This window comes from Andrographis paniculata, unplaced genomic scaffold (assembly GCF_009805555.1).
Source record: "Andrographis paniculata isolate CXL003 unplaced genomic scaffold, ASM980555v1 Contig64END, whole genome shotgun sequence".
NCBI classification, from domain to species: Eukaryota; Viridiplantae; Streptophyta; class Magnoliopsida; order Lamiales; family Acanthaceae; genus Andrographis; species Andrographis paniculata.
Genome location: NW_026137600.1, coordinates 1,987,237 through 2,005,011, shown reverse-complemented (window position 1 = coordinate 2,005,011; position 17,775 = coordinate 1,987,237). Strand labels below are relative to the sequence as shown.

The 17,775-nt window shown below is 28.9% G+C and overlaps 2 protein-coding genes across 3 annotated transcripts; one reads left to right on the top strand and one right to left on the bottom strand.

Annotated features, from left to right (window-relative positions):
* Positions 1–303: 303 nt before the first annotated feature.
* Positions 304–2,733, bottom strand: LOC127261794 (probable serine/threonine-protein kinase PBL28). 2 transcript variants are annotated; one of them, XM_051290196.1, is made up of 7 exons: positions 2,439–2,733; positions 2,222–2,406; positions 1,855–2,053; positions 1,622–1,785; positions 1,402–1,506; positions 949–1,071; positions 304–825 (listed from the first exon to the last, which is right to left on the bottom strand). In XM_051290196.1, exons 1-7 carry the CDS (start codon positions 2,560–2,562, stop codon positions 589–591), a joined length of 1,137 nt encoding a protein of 378 aa, XP_051146153.1. In that variant the 5' UTR covers positions 2,563–2,733; the 3' UTR covers positions 304–588. The 2 variants fall into 2 exon arrangements, with proteins under 2 accessions (XP_051146153.1, XP_051146152.1); XM_051290195.1 differs by having other exon boundaries at positions 2,493–2,732.
* A 560-nt stretch (positions 2,734–3,293) lies between these two features.
* LOC127261682 (MLP-like protein 423) lies at positions 3,294–14,684 on the top strand. The gene is made up of 3 exons (XM_051289979.1): positions 3,294–3,344; positions 8,118–8,300; positions 14,410–14,684. Exons 1-3 carry the CDS (start codon positions 3,338–3,340, stop codon positions 14,682–14,684), a joined length of 465 nt encoding a protein of 154 aa, XP_051145936.1. The 5' UTR covers positions 3,294–3,337.
* The last annotated feature ends 3,091 nt before the right edge of the window (positions 14,685–17,775 follow it).

Below are 17,775 nucleotides of genomic sequence, written 5' to 3'. Positions count from 1 at the left end.
TATCGCACAAGGAGCAGGTCTTTGTACAAAATGGCTGGATGATTATTTGGTGATATTTTTACAAGGGTAAGGTTATCATTGATGATTTGCTCTTTTTCACTATGGGTTGCTCAGAACAAAATTCACACTTACTCCGATGCATGCTTATTCTTTTCAATTTTCCCAGAAGAAAAAATCTATTGTATACTTTTTCTCAGATTCTTGTTTTATAGTTTGTTGGACCAGAGAATATTTATAAATTTATTATATAGTATGATTAGTTAAATTATGCTGACTGATTAATTATGTAGATTATCTCTGATATTTTGTGGCCAAAAGACTATCAGATAATCAAAACAATATCATAAAGTATTATCACACAATAGTCTGAAAACTGTGTGATTTTGAATTGATGTTGTTTGCATTTTATCAACACATTACCATTTGATATGACTGTTGTGCGCATTAACACATTAATTATCTGAGAAATCTGTTGTGCTTGTCTCTACTGAACTCCGGGAATGTTCTCAGATTAGCTTCTGATTTGAAAATCCCATTTCTTTGGCCACTCTGTAACTTGTTCTCTTATTTTCGAACAAAACCTGGGCCTCAAATCATCCTGAGTGTATGCATTGCCATCCCCAATCCTTTAGTATTAATGCAGAGGATCAGTTGTAATTCTTTCACGCATTCTATCATTGAGGGCCTCTCTTGACTGTCTGTTCGGACACAGCGTGATGCTAGGTTTGCAAACATAGCTATTGACTCCATTGTGTATGAACTCCGTCTCAGCTCAGGATCAATCACCCGTTTCAACTTCTTCTTTTCATTCAGTATATTCTTAACCTGTGGAGTTTCATATATATATATATATATATATAATATGTTTGCATACACTGATGGATTTGTAATTCATAAAACTGATGCTATGGCATTTTAGGGTTTTGTAGGGTGTCATCTTGCCATTACCTGAAGCACTAAGTTCTGATCACTCGGTCCCTGGTTCAGGTCCACTGCTCTTCTTCCTGTCAGAAGTTCGAGTAGGACGACTCCGAATGCGTAGACATCACTCTGTAGTGTGAGTTTTCCTGTCTGTTACATGGTAGACATACCCATTGCTCAGTCCCTCTTGCCATTTAATGAAATTGTAATTGAAATGGATCCTCTTAATCTTATCGAATTTCTAGAATGAATGGATGATGCAAGAGGGAATGCCTGCCTTCAGCCCTTCATAGAAGTCTGTGCTCGGATATTAATGAAAGTGCATTAATTTTTTCAAACATTTAAAGCTCTAACAGGTGTATGTCCCTCTAGGAAGTCATATTCAAGAGTAGTAAGATGCCTTTTTTTTTTTTTTTTTAACTATTGTTTCTTTATCGTGAAATGCATATATGGTCAGTGTGTATGGGGAAAGAGATTTACCAAGGTATACTCCGGGTCGAAGTAGCCAAAAGTACCTAGAACTGTTCCTGTCACACAAGTTTCCTGGCCTTCTGGCATTATCTTTGCTAGCCCAAAATCTGATATCTGCTTTATAGCTTTCTCCATATAAGTTCTGATGTGCTTATGAAAGTAAGTCGTGTTCGTTATGTAGAAGCATGTGCGTGAAACTTGTTTGATCATGAATGGCTTAATCTCTTACCTTTGCATCATAGTTGTCGTCAAGAAGAATATTGGTGGACTTGAAGTCTCTATGAACTATGGGAATCCCAACATCTGAGCTAGAATGGAGGTATGCAAGTCCTCTTGCTGCTCCGAGAGCCACCTTGAGTCTTAGAGGCCAATCCATCTTGACTTCTCCGATTCCTAAAACATCATCAGTAAGTGTTGTAGCATAGAAATACCAACCCAACTTTAGTCGTTAGAATGACCAACCATTTAAATGATCTTGAAGGTTGCCCTTGTGCATATATTCGTACACAAGAAACCTTTGCTTCCTGTCAGCACAATAGCCTATTAAGTTTACAAGATTCGGATGGTCCAATCTGCTTAGGATGTCTACCTCTACCCGAAACTCCCTTTCCCCTTCGGCTTCCTTGAAAGGTGGTAGGTCCATTTTCTTGATTGCAACCACCTGTGAATGCCGAGTCAATTTCAATCTTCGGGTTTTTTTTTACGCATTAGTTTAGTTGGTTTGATTCTTGCACATGTAGACATAATGCAAAATCTTGGTTGTCCGAACTATTTGAAGTAGAAAATAAGCAAAATAATTTGCTCCTTACTCGTATAGTTTAGGACATACCTCCCCGGATTTTAGAGTGCCTTTATATACTCGACCGAATCCTCCTTTCCCAAGAAGGTTATCTTCGCTAAAGGAACACGTTGCCTCCTCCATTTCTTTGAGTGTAAACACTGTGGTTGCGCTTCTTCTTTTAGCTGGTGGATTTCCATATTCAATCTGCCAGAACTCCACAGGCTTGTATGTCCCTGAAAATGAGAAGTCGCATAAATCATGGAACTACAATGAGTGCACATTATTCGAACCAAAACAAGAAATGGATCAAAGCTTATACAGGGACTATTCTGATCCTCTGATTTGCTCCTCCTCCTTTTGTTCCAGGCGGAGACTAATCCGAATGGCATTTTTAGTCTCTCCAATGGTATCGCAATACAGGACTGTAAGTGATTAGAAGCTAGAATCTTAATACAAGCATTAAAGGGTGAGTAAAAAGAAAAGGTATGCTAACTATAGAGAGGTGAAATGAGATTATTATTGTTATTATTATACTGTTTCAATGCAGTGCAGTAGAAGACGACGACGAAGAAGAAGAAGAAGTACGAGGAAAGCAATGGAGGGTGAATATACTTAGTTTCAACAACCAGGAAAGGATTTCTGACTTGAAGAAACAGAAAAAAAAAAAAAGGGGGGGGGGGGGGGGGGGGGGGGGGTGGTTTCACTACAAAGGCAAGGCAGGAGGGATGAGGTAATTTGCTTAGCTTTAAATGAGAATTATGTGTTGGATTGGGGCTGTGGGGTGGGGTATGATGATTCTCTAGTTTTTATTATGTCTGAAAATGAAATGCAAGCTGCTGCTAGTTACGTTATTTTCCTCCTGGGAAAATTAATTTTGTTGGATGGGTATTGGAGCTGTTGAGCAGTGGTTTTCATAGTTGTTTTCTGCATCAATACAAGGGTGGGTGGGTGGGTGGTTGAGGTTGATCCGAATGAAACTTGTTGTTTTTATTGCTGATTTTTCTTTTTTTCCTCTGGGTAATTGATTTTCACTCTACCATCGGAAGCGTTAGGGTGCTGATTAAAGTTAGTCAGGACAATATTGATAAAAGATTGATTTCAACTAACATAATTGAAAATGTGTTGACAGTTATACTTTATAGGTGTGCTAAGATCAATATTAGTATGTCCGGTAAGACTATTATCACGTATTTATTTACTGTATTTGTATTATATGCCGAATGTACTTAGGGAGAATATTAAAATTGTTATGCCATCTATAGACAAATATTATCTTGTCTTGCATATATTTTTGTTGTATTTTAGGGCAATGTGAATTTAAAAACAAAATATTCATTTTGTTCGTAAATATAATTTTATTTTTTTTATTACAAATAACAAATATCTTCATATATATATATATATATATATAAGGGCACAATAATTTTTACCCATAAAAAGATATAATTAATTTATAATTTTTATTTGTTCAATCTAAATGAATATATACAAATATTAATATATATTAATTTTTTTCATAAATTATAATCATATAATTGTATAAACTACTATTTTATGGAGTACATAAAATAAAAAGGATAAAATATCATTTTTTTTAATTTTTTTTTTCATATTTTTACTAATTAGTAAGATAATTATTACTCGTGCTGCTTCAATTTTTTATGTCACATTATCCGATACGGAAATTAAAAAATGATAGTATTTCAATGTGTTTTATAAAAAAAAAAATATATTAAAGAATTAATAAGCAATAGTAGCAAATTAATTATTATTATTTGTTAAAACATGAGTAATGAAATTATATTTGGATAAAATTGTTTACTTTAAATTGATTATACATAAATATATAGACAATAATGATAAAAAAAAAAAAAAAGTGATAACAACCATGGAAAAATTGTTATATTTTAATTTACGAAAAAAAAAAATTGGATATATATATATGACTTAAATGGAGGGAGTATATTTACTAAATTTTGTATTAAAAAATAAATGATTCTTTCCAAATGGATAAACTGTTTTTTTTAATCGACTATATATATAGTGTTACATTATTACCTAAACCTAAACAAATACTTCCTCCGTCCCACATAATTTGTTCATATTTTCTATTTTCGTCCGTCCCACGTAATTTGTTCCTATTTTCTATTTTCGTTCGTCTCACATAACTTGTCCTTTCTATTTTTGGAAATACAAGTATGCACTTTAATCACATTTTAAATTTTAAATTTTATAATTTTTTTAACTTTAATTAAACTATTTACTTATCTTAATCTTAATCTATAATTATTTTTATTAAATAATAATTATTTTTACTAATACACTTCTTAATTATTTACTAATTATACTTTATCTAAATTCCCGTGTCTATGGTAATACACCCATATTACATGTGACGGAGGGAATATATTTCATAGTATCCTATTAAAAAGGGCGTGTCTAATTCGTTTGTTTATTTATTACTATTATTATTATTGCTACCAAGTAAAGAATATTCCTACATTGTTGTGTAGGATCGGATCTTTATTATGGCTATATATTGCATATAAGTAGGTTCTGAAAAGTAAAAAGTAAAATTATAAATTGAAATAATTATTTTATGTAATACATATAAATATTTGAAATATATTGTATGTAAAATTACTTTTTAATATATATTTTTTTTAAAAAAAATAAAAATCCAAGCTAATATCTTTTTAGAAAAAAAAATGAAGTTCAGATTTAAAACCCATAAACAAATTAAGCCTTATTAATTTACAAATTCTAACCATAAATTGTACTATAAATTTACAATTGTATAAAATATATCTAAGAAATAATAATAATAATAATAATAATAATAATAATAATAATAATAATAATAATAATCACAATTGTTATAATTATTACAAATTTTTGTTCCATGAATTACTTGTTACTTTTAAATTTGGTAGTAATAAAATTTCGAATTAAAATAGTTATTTGATTTGATATATTGGCTCGAGTTTTTAGACTAAATGATTTTTTATGTGTGATATGGAAAATTGTGTTAAATATTTGACTTTTAGTTTTTTTATAATGATTTTTTTACTTTTTATAATAAGTATTTGATTTTTTTTTATTTTTTAATTTTTTTTTTTTGAATTTTGAAGATGTTTGGCAAATAGCCTTTTTTAGGAGTTTTTACTTATTGAACAGTTTTTAGCTGGTTGACAAAACAACTGCTTTAGGTTTTCGGTAAATTAGCTTTCTGAAAAGCTAACTTACCTAACGTTTTGAAATAGTTTTTTTCAATTTATTTTTTTTTTATTTTTTATATGTCTTAAAAAATTTATTATGTATTTTACACAAATAAATATATTTTGATTATTTATTAATTATATTAGAATATTTTATTATATTATAGTTTTACTTATATAAATTTAAAATAATTAATTTATATATATATTATTTTAATTATAAAATATATATAAATAATTTATTTTTATATTAAAATTACATTATATAAATTTTATATTAAAAATAAATTAAATAAATTAAATTCTTTGAAAATTATAAATATAATGAACTAATCGATAATTAACATAATAAATATATACACAAAAAATTTATTATTTTATATTTTACATCATTTTCAATAAAAAAAAAACTATTTATATTTTTTAATAAAAATATATTATTTTTTAAATCTAACTATAATAAAAATAAATACTATTTTATAACACTTTTACAATTTTCAATAACTAATAACAACAAATTTCAAATATTCTAAACTCAAAAGAATACAATTGAATATATTATAAATAAAATAAAATAGAAATATCATCAATTGTCATTTTACGTATAAACAACTAATATCAAACAATTATTTTACCAAATATTTCAATACAAACAACTAATCGAATCGGCTAGTCAAATCAGCATATTGAATCAACTAACAACTATCAGCTAACAACTAATAGTTATCAGCTAATTGCCAAACACGCCATTTGTATAAAATATTTTGTACTTATTATTATTATTTTTGAAAAATAATGATAGGAGAACAAAATGATAATTTTTAAATTAAAACTATTAATTTATTTTTTGTAACTCATATATGAACGAACTCAAATGAATCAAGTCAAGCGAAACTTGCAAAATGTTGGTTTGTTTTAATGTTCTAATTAGACCCTAGAACTAAAAATTTATTTAAAAGCAAATATTTAAAAGAAAAAAATCAATTTTGGTCCAAATATAATTAAAATTTATTAATTTTGTTCTCAATATAAAAAATTCATCAATTTTAGTCTCATTATAAATAATTTCAATCAATTTTCACCACAAAAAAATAGTATATTTGTAACGAAATTTTGTTCCTAAATTTCACGTAGCTAATGTAATTTCATCTCTAATATCATTAGTAACGGAAAAATTGAATTTAGGAACGAAAAAATCTCGTTACAAAATTGATAATTTCTTGTAGTGAATTTGGTCCCATTATAAATAATTTTAATCAATTTTGGTCCCACTGTTAAAAAATTAACGAAAATTGCTGATGTGGACGTAACGGAATTGACGTGGCAGCTGAAGTGGAAACTACATGGCCATGTACAATTATACACAGCCTTGTTGTCACACGACCATATATATTTCAGTGTACAAATATACATGACAATATTGTTACACGGCCATGTATAATTCTACATGATCGTGTAACTTTCTGTTTTGGTATAAAATTTATTTTTTTTTTATATATTTTTTTAAAAGTATTTTGAATTTAGAAAAGTTGATATACTTAAAATAAAAAAAATAGTAATCATAATATAGTTAAAATGTATCAATTTTAATTCAAATATAACAATTATAAGATATGTTTTTTTTGTCTAAAATTCTACTATTCATAAAAAAATTTCCAATTACAAACGTCCAATTACACAACTATTTTTTATTTTTGCATATTCCAGTATTAAAAATTAATTTTACATTTCAATGCAATTATATATGTCTACGTTGAAATTGTATTCAAATATAAAATAAAATTTTAATATAATATAAAAAATAGTTGTGTAATTGGATGTTTGTAAGAGAAAAAATTTAGATGAATAGTAAATTTTAGGCAAAATCTTTCAAAAAAAATATCATATAATTTTTATATTTCAATTAAAATCGATACATTTTAATTATATTAGGATTATTATTTATTTATTTATTTTTATTTTAACTATATCAATTTTTCTAAATTCAATTTAAAAAAAATATAAAAAATATAAAAAAAATAAAACTTTATACTAAAACAGAAAGTTACCTGGCCGTATAACAACGTTGCCATGTATAATTGTACACTGAAATATACATGGCCGTGTATAATTGTACATGACCATGTAGTTTCTACATCAGCTACCACGTCAACTCCGTTATGTCCACATCAGCAATTTCCGTTAGTTTTTTAACGGTGAGACCAAAATTGATTGAAATTGTTTATAATTGGACCAAAATCGATTGAAATTGTTTATAATTAGACTAAAATTGATGAATTTTTTATATTGAGACCAAAATTGATAAATTTTTTGTTATATTGGAACAAAAATTGATTTTTTCCCTATTTAAAATAAACTCAAACAAATAGAGTAAGTCCAAACTTTTCAATCAAACATGGAATACAATAATTTATAAATTGTTGAATACCTAAAAATTCTTTAATTTTAATTTTAAATCAATATTGAATACTTTAAAATTTTTAAAGACTTTTGAAAATACTAATTAGATATCCCCAATTTTTGAAAATCTCTCTCTCTATATATAAAGCTTAAAAAAACTCCATGATCAATACACGCCGTAAAAATAATAACTAACGATATGATATGATACGGATGGACTAGACCCTCTCTATATATAGAGAGAAAAAGACCCTTGTTGGAAGGCATTGCATTGATTTATCATTGTCGATTTCCTAGAAAGTTTGGTTGTTTATTATATTCGATAGAAATGGCGTCGACTATTGAAATGGAGGTGGAATTGAAATCGAGCGCAAACCAGATATGGGAGGCCCTAAAGAACTTGACCACTCTATTCCCTAAGGCCATGCCTCACATATATAAGAGTATTGAGGTCCTCGAAGGTGATGGACAGTCCGTAGGCTCAATTCGTCTCGTTAAGATACACTCCGGTATGTATATATATATATATGTATCTTATATTACTATAAGAATCCAATATGAAAGATGTGTTTTCTTTGAAGAATTTTCTTTTTTATTATATGAAATATAAGAAATTTTGTAGATAATATAAAAATAATGAGTAGGTGTAGTATATTAATTTTTTTGAAAAAATATGTTGAATTTATTTTGAAAAAGAAACAAACCCTCAAAGTTTAGTTCACATCTGTTATCAATTAGTACTCTTACTTTGTATATTAATTTTTTCCTTAAACATAACATGCGATTTTTAGTGTGCAAATTTAGCTAAGGGATCATAAGTCAAGGATCTCATGCAATTTGCCTAATTCCACACACTAAATGTGTATATATATATATATATTGAGTGTACATATAAAGTAAAATTATATACATACACACAACATGTATACTTGCATATATGTATATATATTGTATGTGAAACTGGATAAAAATTAATTTGATAATCCTAGACTTTGAATTTAAAGGGCAGAAGATAAAAGAATTACTATTTGTAAAATACATGAGTAAAATACAATTGAAGAAACATATAAGTGTGATAATAACTTATACATATAAATTGGATTTGCAAGTTTTACAAATAAAAAATATGTGATTACTTGAGTTTTATTTGTTATTTTGGATGTTTTAGATTTCCACGGTGTAAACAATTATTGGATACAGTGTTTTCATATAGAGTAATGAAAATTTTGATTTTATTATACAAGCTAACTATTATGTCAACTATATGAATAGCAGGGTAAGACAATGACTTGATAGAATTTTCAATTGTGAAACATTGTCCGTATATTTTATTTTGACCCTTTATACCTTAGGTAACACAAAATAAGTACGAGGATAAGAAGTTTTCACTCAATTGTTATAGGCGTTAACAATAAGTATTAATGTTTGGAAGAAAAGAATGATCACTTTCTTATACACGAAAAGAAAAAAACGGTAAAGGCCAAGCGTTGCGTAGGTACATAATTTGGGAATTTTCAAGAGTTTTGAATTTAAATTAAATAACCAACTCTCCAGTTTATTCAAATTCAAATATTAAGAAATTGAATTTGATAAACTCAATTAAAATAATAATTTTCATTTTAATTTGAATAAATCTAGCAGCTTATTCTGCAATCTATTTTCATAGTTCTTGACATCAAGAAAGCTTGTCCGAGCGCGTACTTCACGCGACCCGTCCCGGACTCGTCTTAACCTTGATATCTCTTGGCCTAAGAATAATTACCGATTATACTAAAATAACCAACATTCCTCCCCCATTTTGGTGTAACCCTTGAATTATTCATAAAATTAATCAAACTCATCAAACAAACGCATAAATGAAAATATCCGAACGATTGAATTTTCATATTAGTACCTAACAACACATTTATTCGAGAATCAAGGTATCACAAGGGATTGAACCAATCAACTCATAAGAATACATGCTTGTAATGTACACCAGTGTTTACAAATCCTAACATTAATCTTGACACTTTCCAGCCCTATGTCCCAATCCTTCGCAAGCACATCGACATCAAAGTCCTTAAATATCTTAAAGCGGAAAAACTCCGTACTTGTATAGGTGATTTCTTTAAATCTTGCTCCTGCAATGCAATTTTCAAAGAAATCATTGAGAGAATAATTCTCAACTTAACTTTCTTACAGGATTGAACGTTTACCTTGGGATGATTATTTAAGAAACGTTCCAATCAACTTAAGATAAACTTTCCACATTGAATTCAACTTCTAACGTCGTACTAGAAGGGAATTGAGTGTCTCATCCTTAGATGAATTTAATGGACTTTAATCCCATCCCGACAGATGACTTGTGAACAAGTTCTCTAGCTAATCCCTTCATCAAGTGATCAGCTAAATTCTGTTGTGAACGAAGATATTCTACCGAAATCACACCATTATTAAGAAGTTCACGAATCATGCTATGTCTCACGCCTATATGTTGAGACTTTCCGTTATAGATTACACTATAAGCTTTTTCCATCGTTGTTGAACTATCGCAACGTATAGAAATGGGTGACACCGGTTTTGGCCACAATGGAATCTCATGAACCAAGTTATGAAGCCATTCAACTTCCTTTACAACCGCGGCCAAAGCAATAAATTCATATTCCATTGTCGAACTAGTATACAGGTTTGCTTCTTTGATGCCCAACAAATAGTAGCACCTCCAAGCAAAAATACCCACCCAGTCGTAGATGAGTGATCCTCTATATGATTTATCCAACTAGCATCCGAGTATCCCTCAATGATCGGAGGAAACCCACTATACGACAAACCATAATTTATTGTTGATTTCAAGTATTTAAACATTTTTCTAAGTGTTTTCCAATGGTGTGTACTTGGTTTACTTGTAAATCGACTTAGCCTTCCAACGGCATAAGCACTATCCAGTCTCATGCTTATCATTGCGTACATCAAAGAACCTTTGACTCTTTGAGTACTCGAGTTGGCACACCGATTCTCCAGTATTTGCCATAAGTTTTGCACTCTGATCAAATGGGGTATTAACTGGATTACAATTCTCCATGTGATACCTTTTAAGAATTCTCTCAACATAATGCGATTGCGTAATTACAATCCCAGCAGATTCTCTCTTGATTTTAATCCCAAGAATCACGTCTGCCTACCCCATATCCTTCATTGCAGATTTGGAAGACAAAAAATCTTTTGCTTCATCAACATGACTTTGATCTGTTCCAAAGATCAGCAAGTCATCCATATACAAACATATTATAACACCTTCACCGGCATTATTAAACCTATTGTAAACACACTTGTCTGATTGATTTAAAACAAAACCATTGGACAACACAATTTCATCAAACTTTTGATGCCATTGTTTTGGAGCCTGTTTCAAACCATATAAAGACTTAATGAGTTTATATGCCTTATTTTCGTTTCCCGAATCGATCCGGCTGCTTCATGTAAACTTCCTCACCCAAGTCTCCATTGAGAAACACCGTCTTTACATCCATTTAGTGAATTAACAAATCTTTTATGGCAGCCAATACAATTAACAATCTGATTGTAGCAATCCTTGCAACCGGTGCATAGGTATCAAAATAATCAATGCATTTTTTTTGCCTAAAATCTTGCACCACTAATTGAGCCTTAAATTTATCGATTGTGCCATCAGATTTTAGCTTTCTTTTAAAGATCCATCTACAATCTAAAGGTTTACAACCCGAAGGCAGATCCCAAAACACCCAAGTGCCATTCTCCATGATAGAATCCATTTCGTCGTTTATTGCCTCATTCCAAAAGGTTGCATCCCTAGACTTCATAGCTTCGCTAAATGTCTTAGGATCTTCCTCAACATTGTAACAAAAATAATACAACACATCAATTTTATTCCCTGCACTTTCAACTAAATAAAGCTGAAAATCAGGACCAAACGACTTTGGCTTCTTAGCTCTTTTACTTCTACAAGGTTCAATAATTTGTTCCCTCGTATCTTTCTCAAATTCATTTCCAGAATTCAGAATATTACTCTCATCTAATGTTATATTCATTGGATGACAAAAAATGTCCTTGCGCTTGTCAAACTTAATAGATTTTACATTACTTGATGATCCATGAATTGAGGTAAATCGATGTTCATCAAATATTGCATCTCGAGATTCTATAACAGCACGAACTGATACAAAATCATTAGGTTTCATAACATAGAACCTATATGCTTTAGAATATTCAGCATAACCAATGAATATGTATTTGATTTCCTTTTCTCCTAATGTTTTTATTTTAGGCTTCGGAACTTTCACAATCGCCTTACAGCCCCATACACGCAAATATGACAAATGTGGGCGTTTTTTTAACCAAAATTCATAGAGGGTGAGTTTGTTTCGTTTGTTGGTAACCCGATTAAGGAGATAACAAGCTGTTAACATAGCTTCACCCCAAAATCCTTCACTCAATCCACCATAAGATATCATTGAGTTCACCATTTCCTTCAACCTACGATTTTTTCTTTCGGGAACACCATTTTGTTGCGGTGTATATGTAGTTGTTGTCTCATGGATGATTCCGACAGATTGAAAATAGAGTGGATCATAGAACTCTCCATCTCTATCCGTACGTAAGATTTTAATCTTAACTCCAAGTTGAAGCTCAACTTCAACCTTAAAAATTTTAAATTTATCCAAGGCCTCAGTTTTTTAATGCAGCAAGTAAATATAGCAGAACCTAGTGACATCGTCAATAAATGTCACGACATACTTCTTATTTCCTAACGAGGGCGCATAACGAAAATCGCACAGGTCGCTGTGAATAAGTTCAAGAACTTCCGATTTTCTATTTACACATTTAAAAGGTTTCCTCGTTATTTTAGTTAACATGCAGGTTTTGCTATTCATGTCAAATGCAGGGACTAATTCTGATTTTGACATATCTCACATCCGTTTGTAATGTACATGACCCAAATGAGCATGCCATAAAGAAGAGTCATTGTTTGATTTTGATACCAAACAAATGGATTTGATAGGAACTAAAATATTTATTAAATTCAGCCTAAACATTTCATTATAATAATAACCAAATCCTACAAATGATCCATGTTTCGATAGGACATACTTGTCCGATTCAAACACTTGTTTGTATCCAAACTTATTTAATACATGACCCGACACAAGGTTCTTACGCAGCCTAGGAACATATAATACATTACATAATGTGATACTCCTACTAAAACTAAATTTCAGTGTCACTTTTCCACGTCCTACGACTGGATCATAATGATAGTCCCCCATATATAACACCGATCCATCATCAACCGGTTGGAGTTTTTTGAATCATCACCTATCTTTACATACGTGTGTAGTGGCACCGAAATTTATCCACCACGCATAAGCGTCATCCTGCACATAATGCGCATTAGAAATCAAAGTTACTGAACCAACAAATTTTGTATTTTCAGATTTAAAGAAATTTGTACCTTGGTTTTGGGATTGGTCTTTCGGCCCTTTTCGCGTTCCGCTAGTGCTAGTGCTCCTCTTTCCTTTTCCAACACGACAATCGTGCTTGAAATGGCCTGGTTTTCCACAAATCCAGCAACCTTGTTTAAGCTTCTTGTTGGAGCCTTTGTTGAAAGCGAATGCTTAAATTCTTACCACGCTGGAGGGAGTTTATCAATGACACTCGATATACTTGGTTTCAAGCGCATCCCAAAGTTCCCTTGAGGACTGGACATTTTGGTAGATATCGAACAGATGATCAGCCATAGCATTGAGGATATGGCCACGGCAGATGTAATCGTTGTTCTCCCATTTCAATCTTGCCCGGGTACGCTCCAGCGGTTTATCATCAGGATCCTCAGGCAGTTCTGGACATAGTGTGCTCAGCACATACACAACCTTGAGAGAGGTTAAGAGAAAATGCATATTCTTCTGCCAGCGTCTAAAATCAACTCCTTCGAATTTGCACAGCTTCCCAAATTTGGTCGCCATATCGTTGATCGTTTCTCTAGCCATTGTGCACAAAAATAAAGTATACGAATGTTATGTCAACTATATGAATAGCAGGGTAAGACAATGACTTGATAGAACTTCCAATCACGAAACGTTGTCCGTATACTTTATTTCGACCCTTTACGCCTTAGGTATCACGAAATAAGTACGATGATAAGAAGAAGTTTACACTCAATTGTTATAGGCGTTAACAATAAGTATTAATGTCTGGAAGAAAAGAATGATCACTTTCTTATACCCGATAAGAAAGAAACGGTAAAGGCCAAGCGTTGCGTAGGTACATAATTTGGGAGTTTTCAAGAGTTTTGAATTTAAATTAAATAACCAACTCTCCAGTTTATTCAAATTCAAATATTAAGAAATTGAATTTGATAAACTCAATTAAAATAATAATTTTTATTTTTAATTTGAATAAATCCAGTAGTTTATTCTGCAATCTATTTTCCCAATTCTTGACATCAGGAAAGTTTGTCCGAGTGCGTACTCCACGCGACCCGTCCCGGACTCGTCTTAACCTTGACATTCCTTGGCCTAAGAATAATTATCGATTATACCAAAATAACCAACACTAACAAATATATAAATGGACTATATATATATACTTTCTTATGCGTAGGAATACCCGAGATATCGAGCAAAAAGGTGAAGTTAGAAAAGGTGGATGAGGCGAACAAGAGTGTGGAATACACGGTGATAGGCGGGGATTTGCTCCACTACTTCAAAATTTTCAAGTGGAAGACTATGGTGAGCTCTAAAGGGGATGGCTCTGTGGTGAAGTGGTCGTGCAACTACGACAAGGTCAATGAAGATTTTCCGAATTCCAACATTGTCAAGGAATTCACAATCAAGAAATTCAAGGAACTCGATGCTTATCTTCTCAAAGCCAACTAAGGATATGCTTTGTAGAATCTATGGTGTTATTTGTGTTTTGAGTTGTTTTAAATATGAGGTTGGAGATGAAGATGATATTTGGAATGGTTGTTATGTATTAAAATAAATAAATAAAACTATGCATTCTATATGTTTGGAGTATTTGAACATTATTTGTAGATGCTATATTTCGAGTATCTACTAGGTAAATTTCGATCGAATATAATAACATGCAAATTACACTAACATAAAAAGTTGCATTAGACAAACTTTATGTAGCAACCAAGAATTTTAATATTATTTATCACTTAAAGAAGTGTTCGGTATATAGAAATTGAAATAAATCAATTTCTTGTATTTATAAGTTCTACCATACATAGGGAAATAAAGATAATTAATTAAATTTGTGAGAGTTAACAAAAAAAATAAAAGAAAAAAAAAAGTAGAAATTTATTTTCCCACTACTTTTCATTGTGCACGTAAAATTCTTTTCGATTGTTTTTTACCCCAAATTTCACATTCGGTTGTTGTTATTGTCATCCCACTGTCCACCATAGAATTTTCTGATAGATTTATTTTTATTAATGTATTTTAAAATTATCATATATGTATTTTTTTTGTATATATATAAATATATTTTTTGTTTGAATAAATGATAATTAATTTCCTATTATATGATTTCTTTTATATATAGTTCAGTTTTCTATTTTCAAATATTGGATGTCTTATATGATTCACATAGTAGGCATTAAATTTTCTATTTCTATTTTTTTTTTGTTCTCTCTATTTTCACCAATGAAATACTACTATATGAATAAAAGAGTATCATTAGAATTTATTTATCTTTTAATTATAATTTTATTTCTTATCAATTTTATTTTACTTTTTTCAAAAGTAAAAAAATATATCTTAGCTTAATTTTTCTTTAGTAAATTTTTTATTCTAATTTTAATTATATTATTCTACCGTAAAAGATATATTATTTTTTAAAAATATATAATGTTCAAATACTGTATATATTCATAAGTTTATGATTGAAATATTATACAAACTATTTAATTTTAACTTTTTTTATATAAAATTTAAATTCAATTTTATAATATACTAATGTAACATGGGTTTTGTTTGCATAAAATATTTTTTTCGATATGATTCCCAATATATATATATTATTCTATTACAAAAGTCAATATTTAATATAAAATATTATTTTTTATATTATCGAAATGAATTTTCTATACTTCACTTAAAAAAATATTTCAAATCAAAACATTAAACAAAGAAATCCCCAATGTTTTATGAAAAATTAATTCACATTTAAAATTTAGATATTTTATTTTATTATATTTTAAATTTTTATTTTAAATTTTATTCAAAAAAAAAATTATGTATTTGTTCACTTAATCTATTTTTGGGTGACAAAATAGAGTATATATATATATTAATGCAATATATATATATATATTCTATCAATCCATAAGAAATCATCTATTCAAATGCAAAACATTATTTTTTATATTACTATATCATTTTTTATACCTAATATAAAAAAACACATTTATTTAATAAAAACACAAAAGTGAATACACCCAAATATTAAAATTTAATCTAATGTATATTATTTATATTTTTTATGTTACTTCATAAATTTTTAAAGAATATAATATGAACATATAATATTATACTCAATAAAAATAAGTACTGAATTCAAATAAATCCTTAAAAAAATTGAATTCAAATACTATTTTTACGATAAAATAATATAATAAAAATTAAGTCAAAAAAATAACAAATAAAAATTAAGTTAGAATATAAGGCTTTTAATTTTTATTTTTTAAAAGAATTGGCAGTAACAATAATAATAAGATAAAGATACATAAGTTCTAATGATATTTTTTTTTCATTCATGTGACAATATTTCATTCATCAAAATGTATTTTTATTTGACTTGGTTTACTTTTTAGGATAAAAAAAAAAAGTGATAGTTTTTGTTTTAAAAAATAAAAATAAATTTAAATAACAATAAATAAAAAAAAGAATAAATTTGAATGACAATTTAAGTATAAAAAAATACTCCCTGCGTCCCAAAAGATTTGTTTTATTTTTTCATTATCGTCCGGCCCAAAACAATTGTCTTGTTTCCTTAGTTAGTAGCTGTGGTCCCTACTTTATAACAAAATTATTTCTACTTTTCCATACTACCCCTAATTATTACTCTAACATACTCTTTAAAATTCTTAAAAAAGTAAGGGCATTTTAGTCATTTACATTCTACTTTATACCATTTTCAATTAAATATTATTATTTTTTAATTTCCGTGCCAACTCTGAATAAGACACTTCTTTTGGGACGGAGGAGTAATTAAATTGTCCATTACTAAGAAAACAATTCAATTTTTTTTTATAGCTAAATTCATCTTTAAATAAATAAAAAATAATTAAATTGAATATTACTATATAACAACAAACTCACCCTTACATAAAATAATAATACTCTCTCGGTCCCATAATTAAATATTTATTTGCTTTTTATACGTAGTTGTATAAATATTAATATTATATTGAGATGTAATATAAATAAAATAGAAATAACTAAAATAATTTTATTAGTATATATGTGATATAAAACTAATGATATTTATGTAATATATTGTAAGTTGTAAGGGTATTTTTAATATTAGGTAGATAATATAATTACTAAAAAAAAAATATTTTATTATGTGATATATTAAAATAAAAAGATAAATATTTTATTATAGAACCGAGGGAGGGAGCAATAATAATAATAATTTGAACACTCCTAAAATGTAGAAAACAACAGGGTTGGCGTGAAGTGATATGGAAATATTAGTAGCGGTGCCAAAACTACACTAATATTAATAAAATGTTATTTTGATTCAAAAAATTGTGCTTAATTTATTAATTATATTAAAAAAGTTACAAGGCACAATTTTCTACGCCATATTAATTAATTTCTTAATTAAAAGAAAAAGACTACGAAAGTCAAAAGTAGCTCTTCTTGCCTCACAAATTTTATAATTTTAAAAAGAATTTAGGATGTATTTGATAATTATGTGACAATTCTTAACTGATAGCTGATTCGATTAACAATT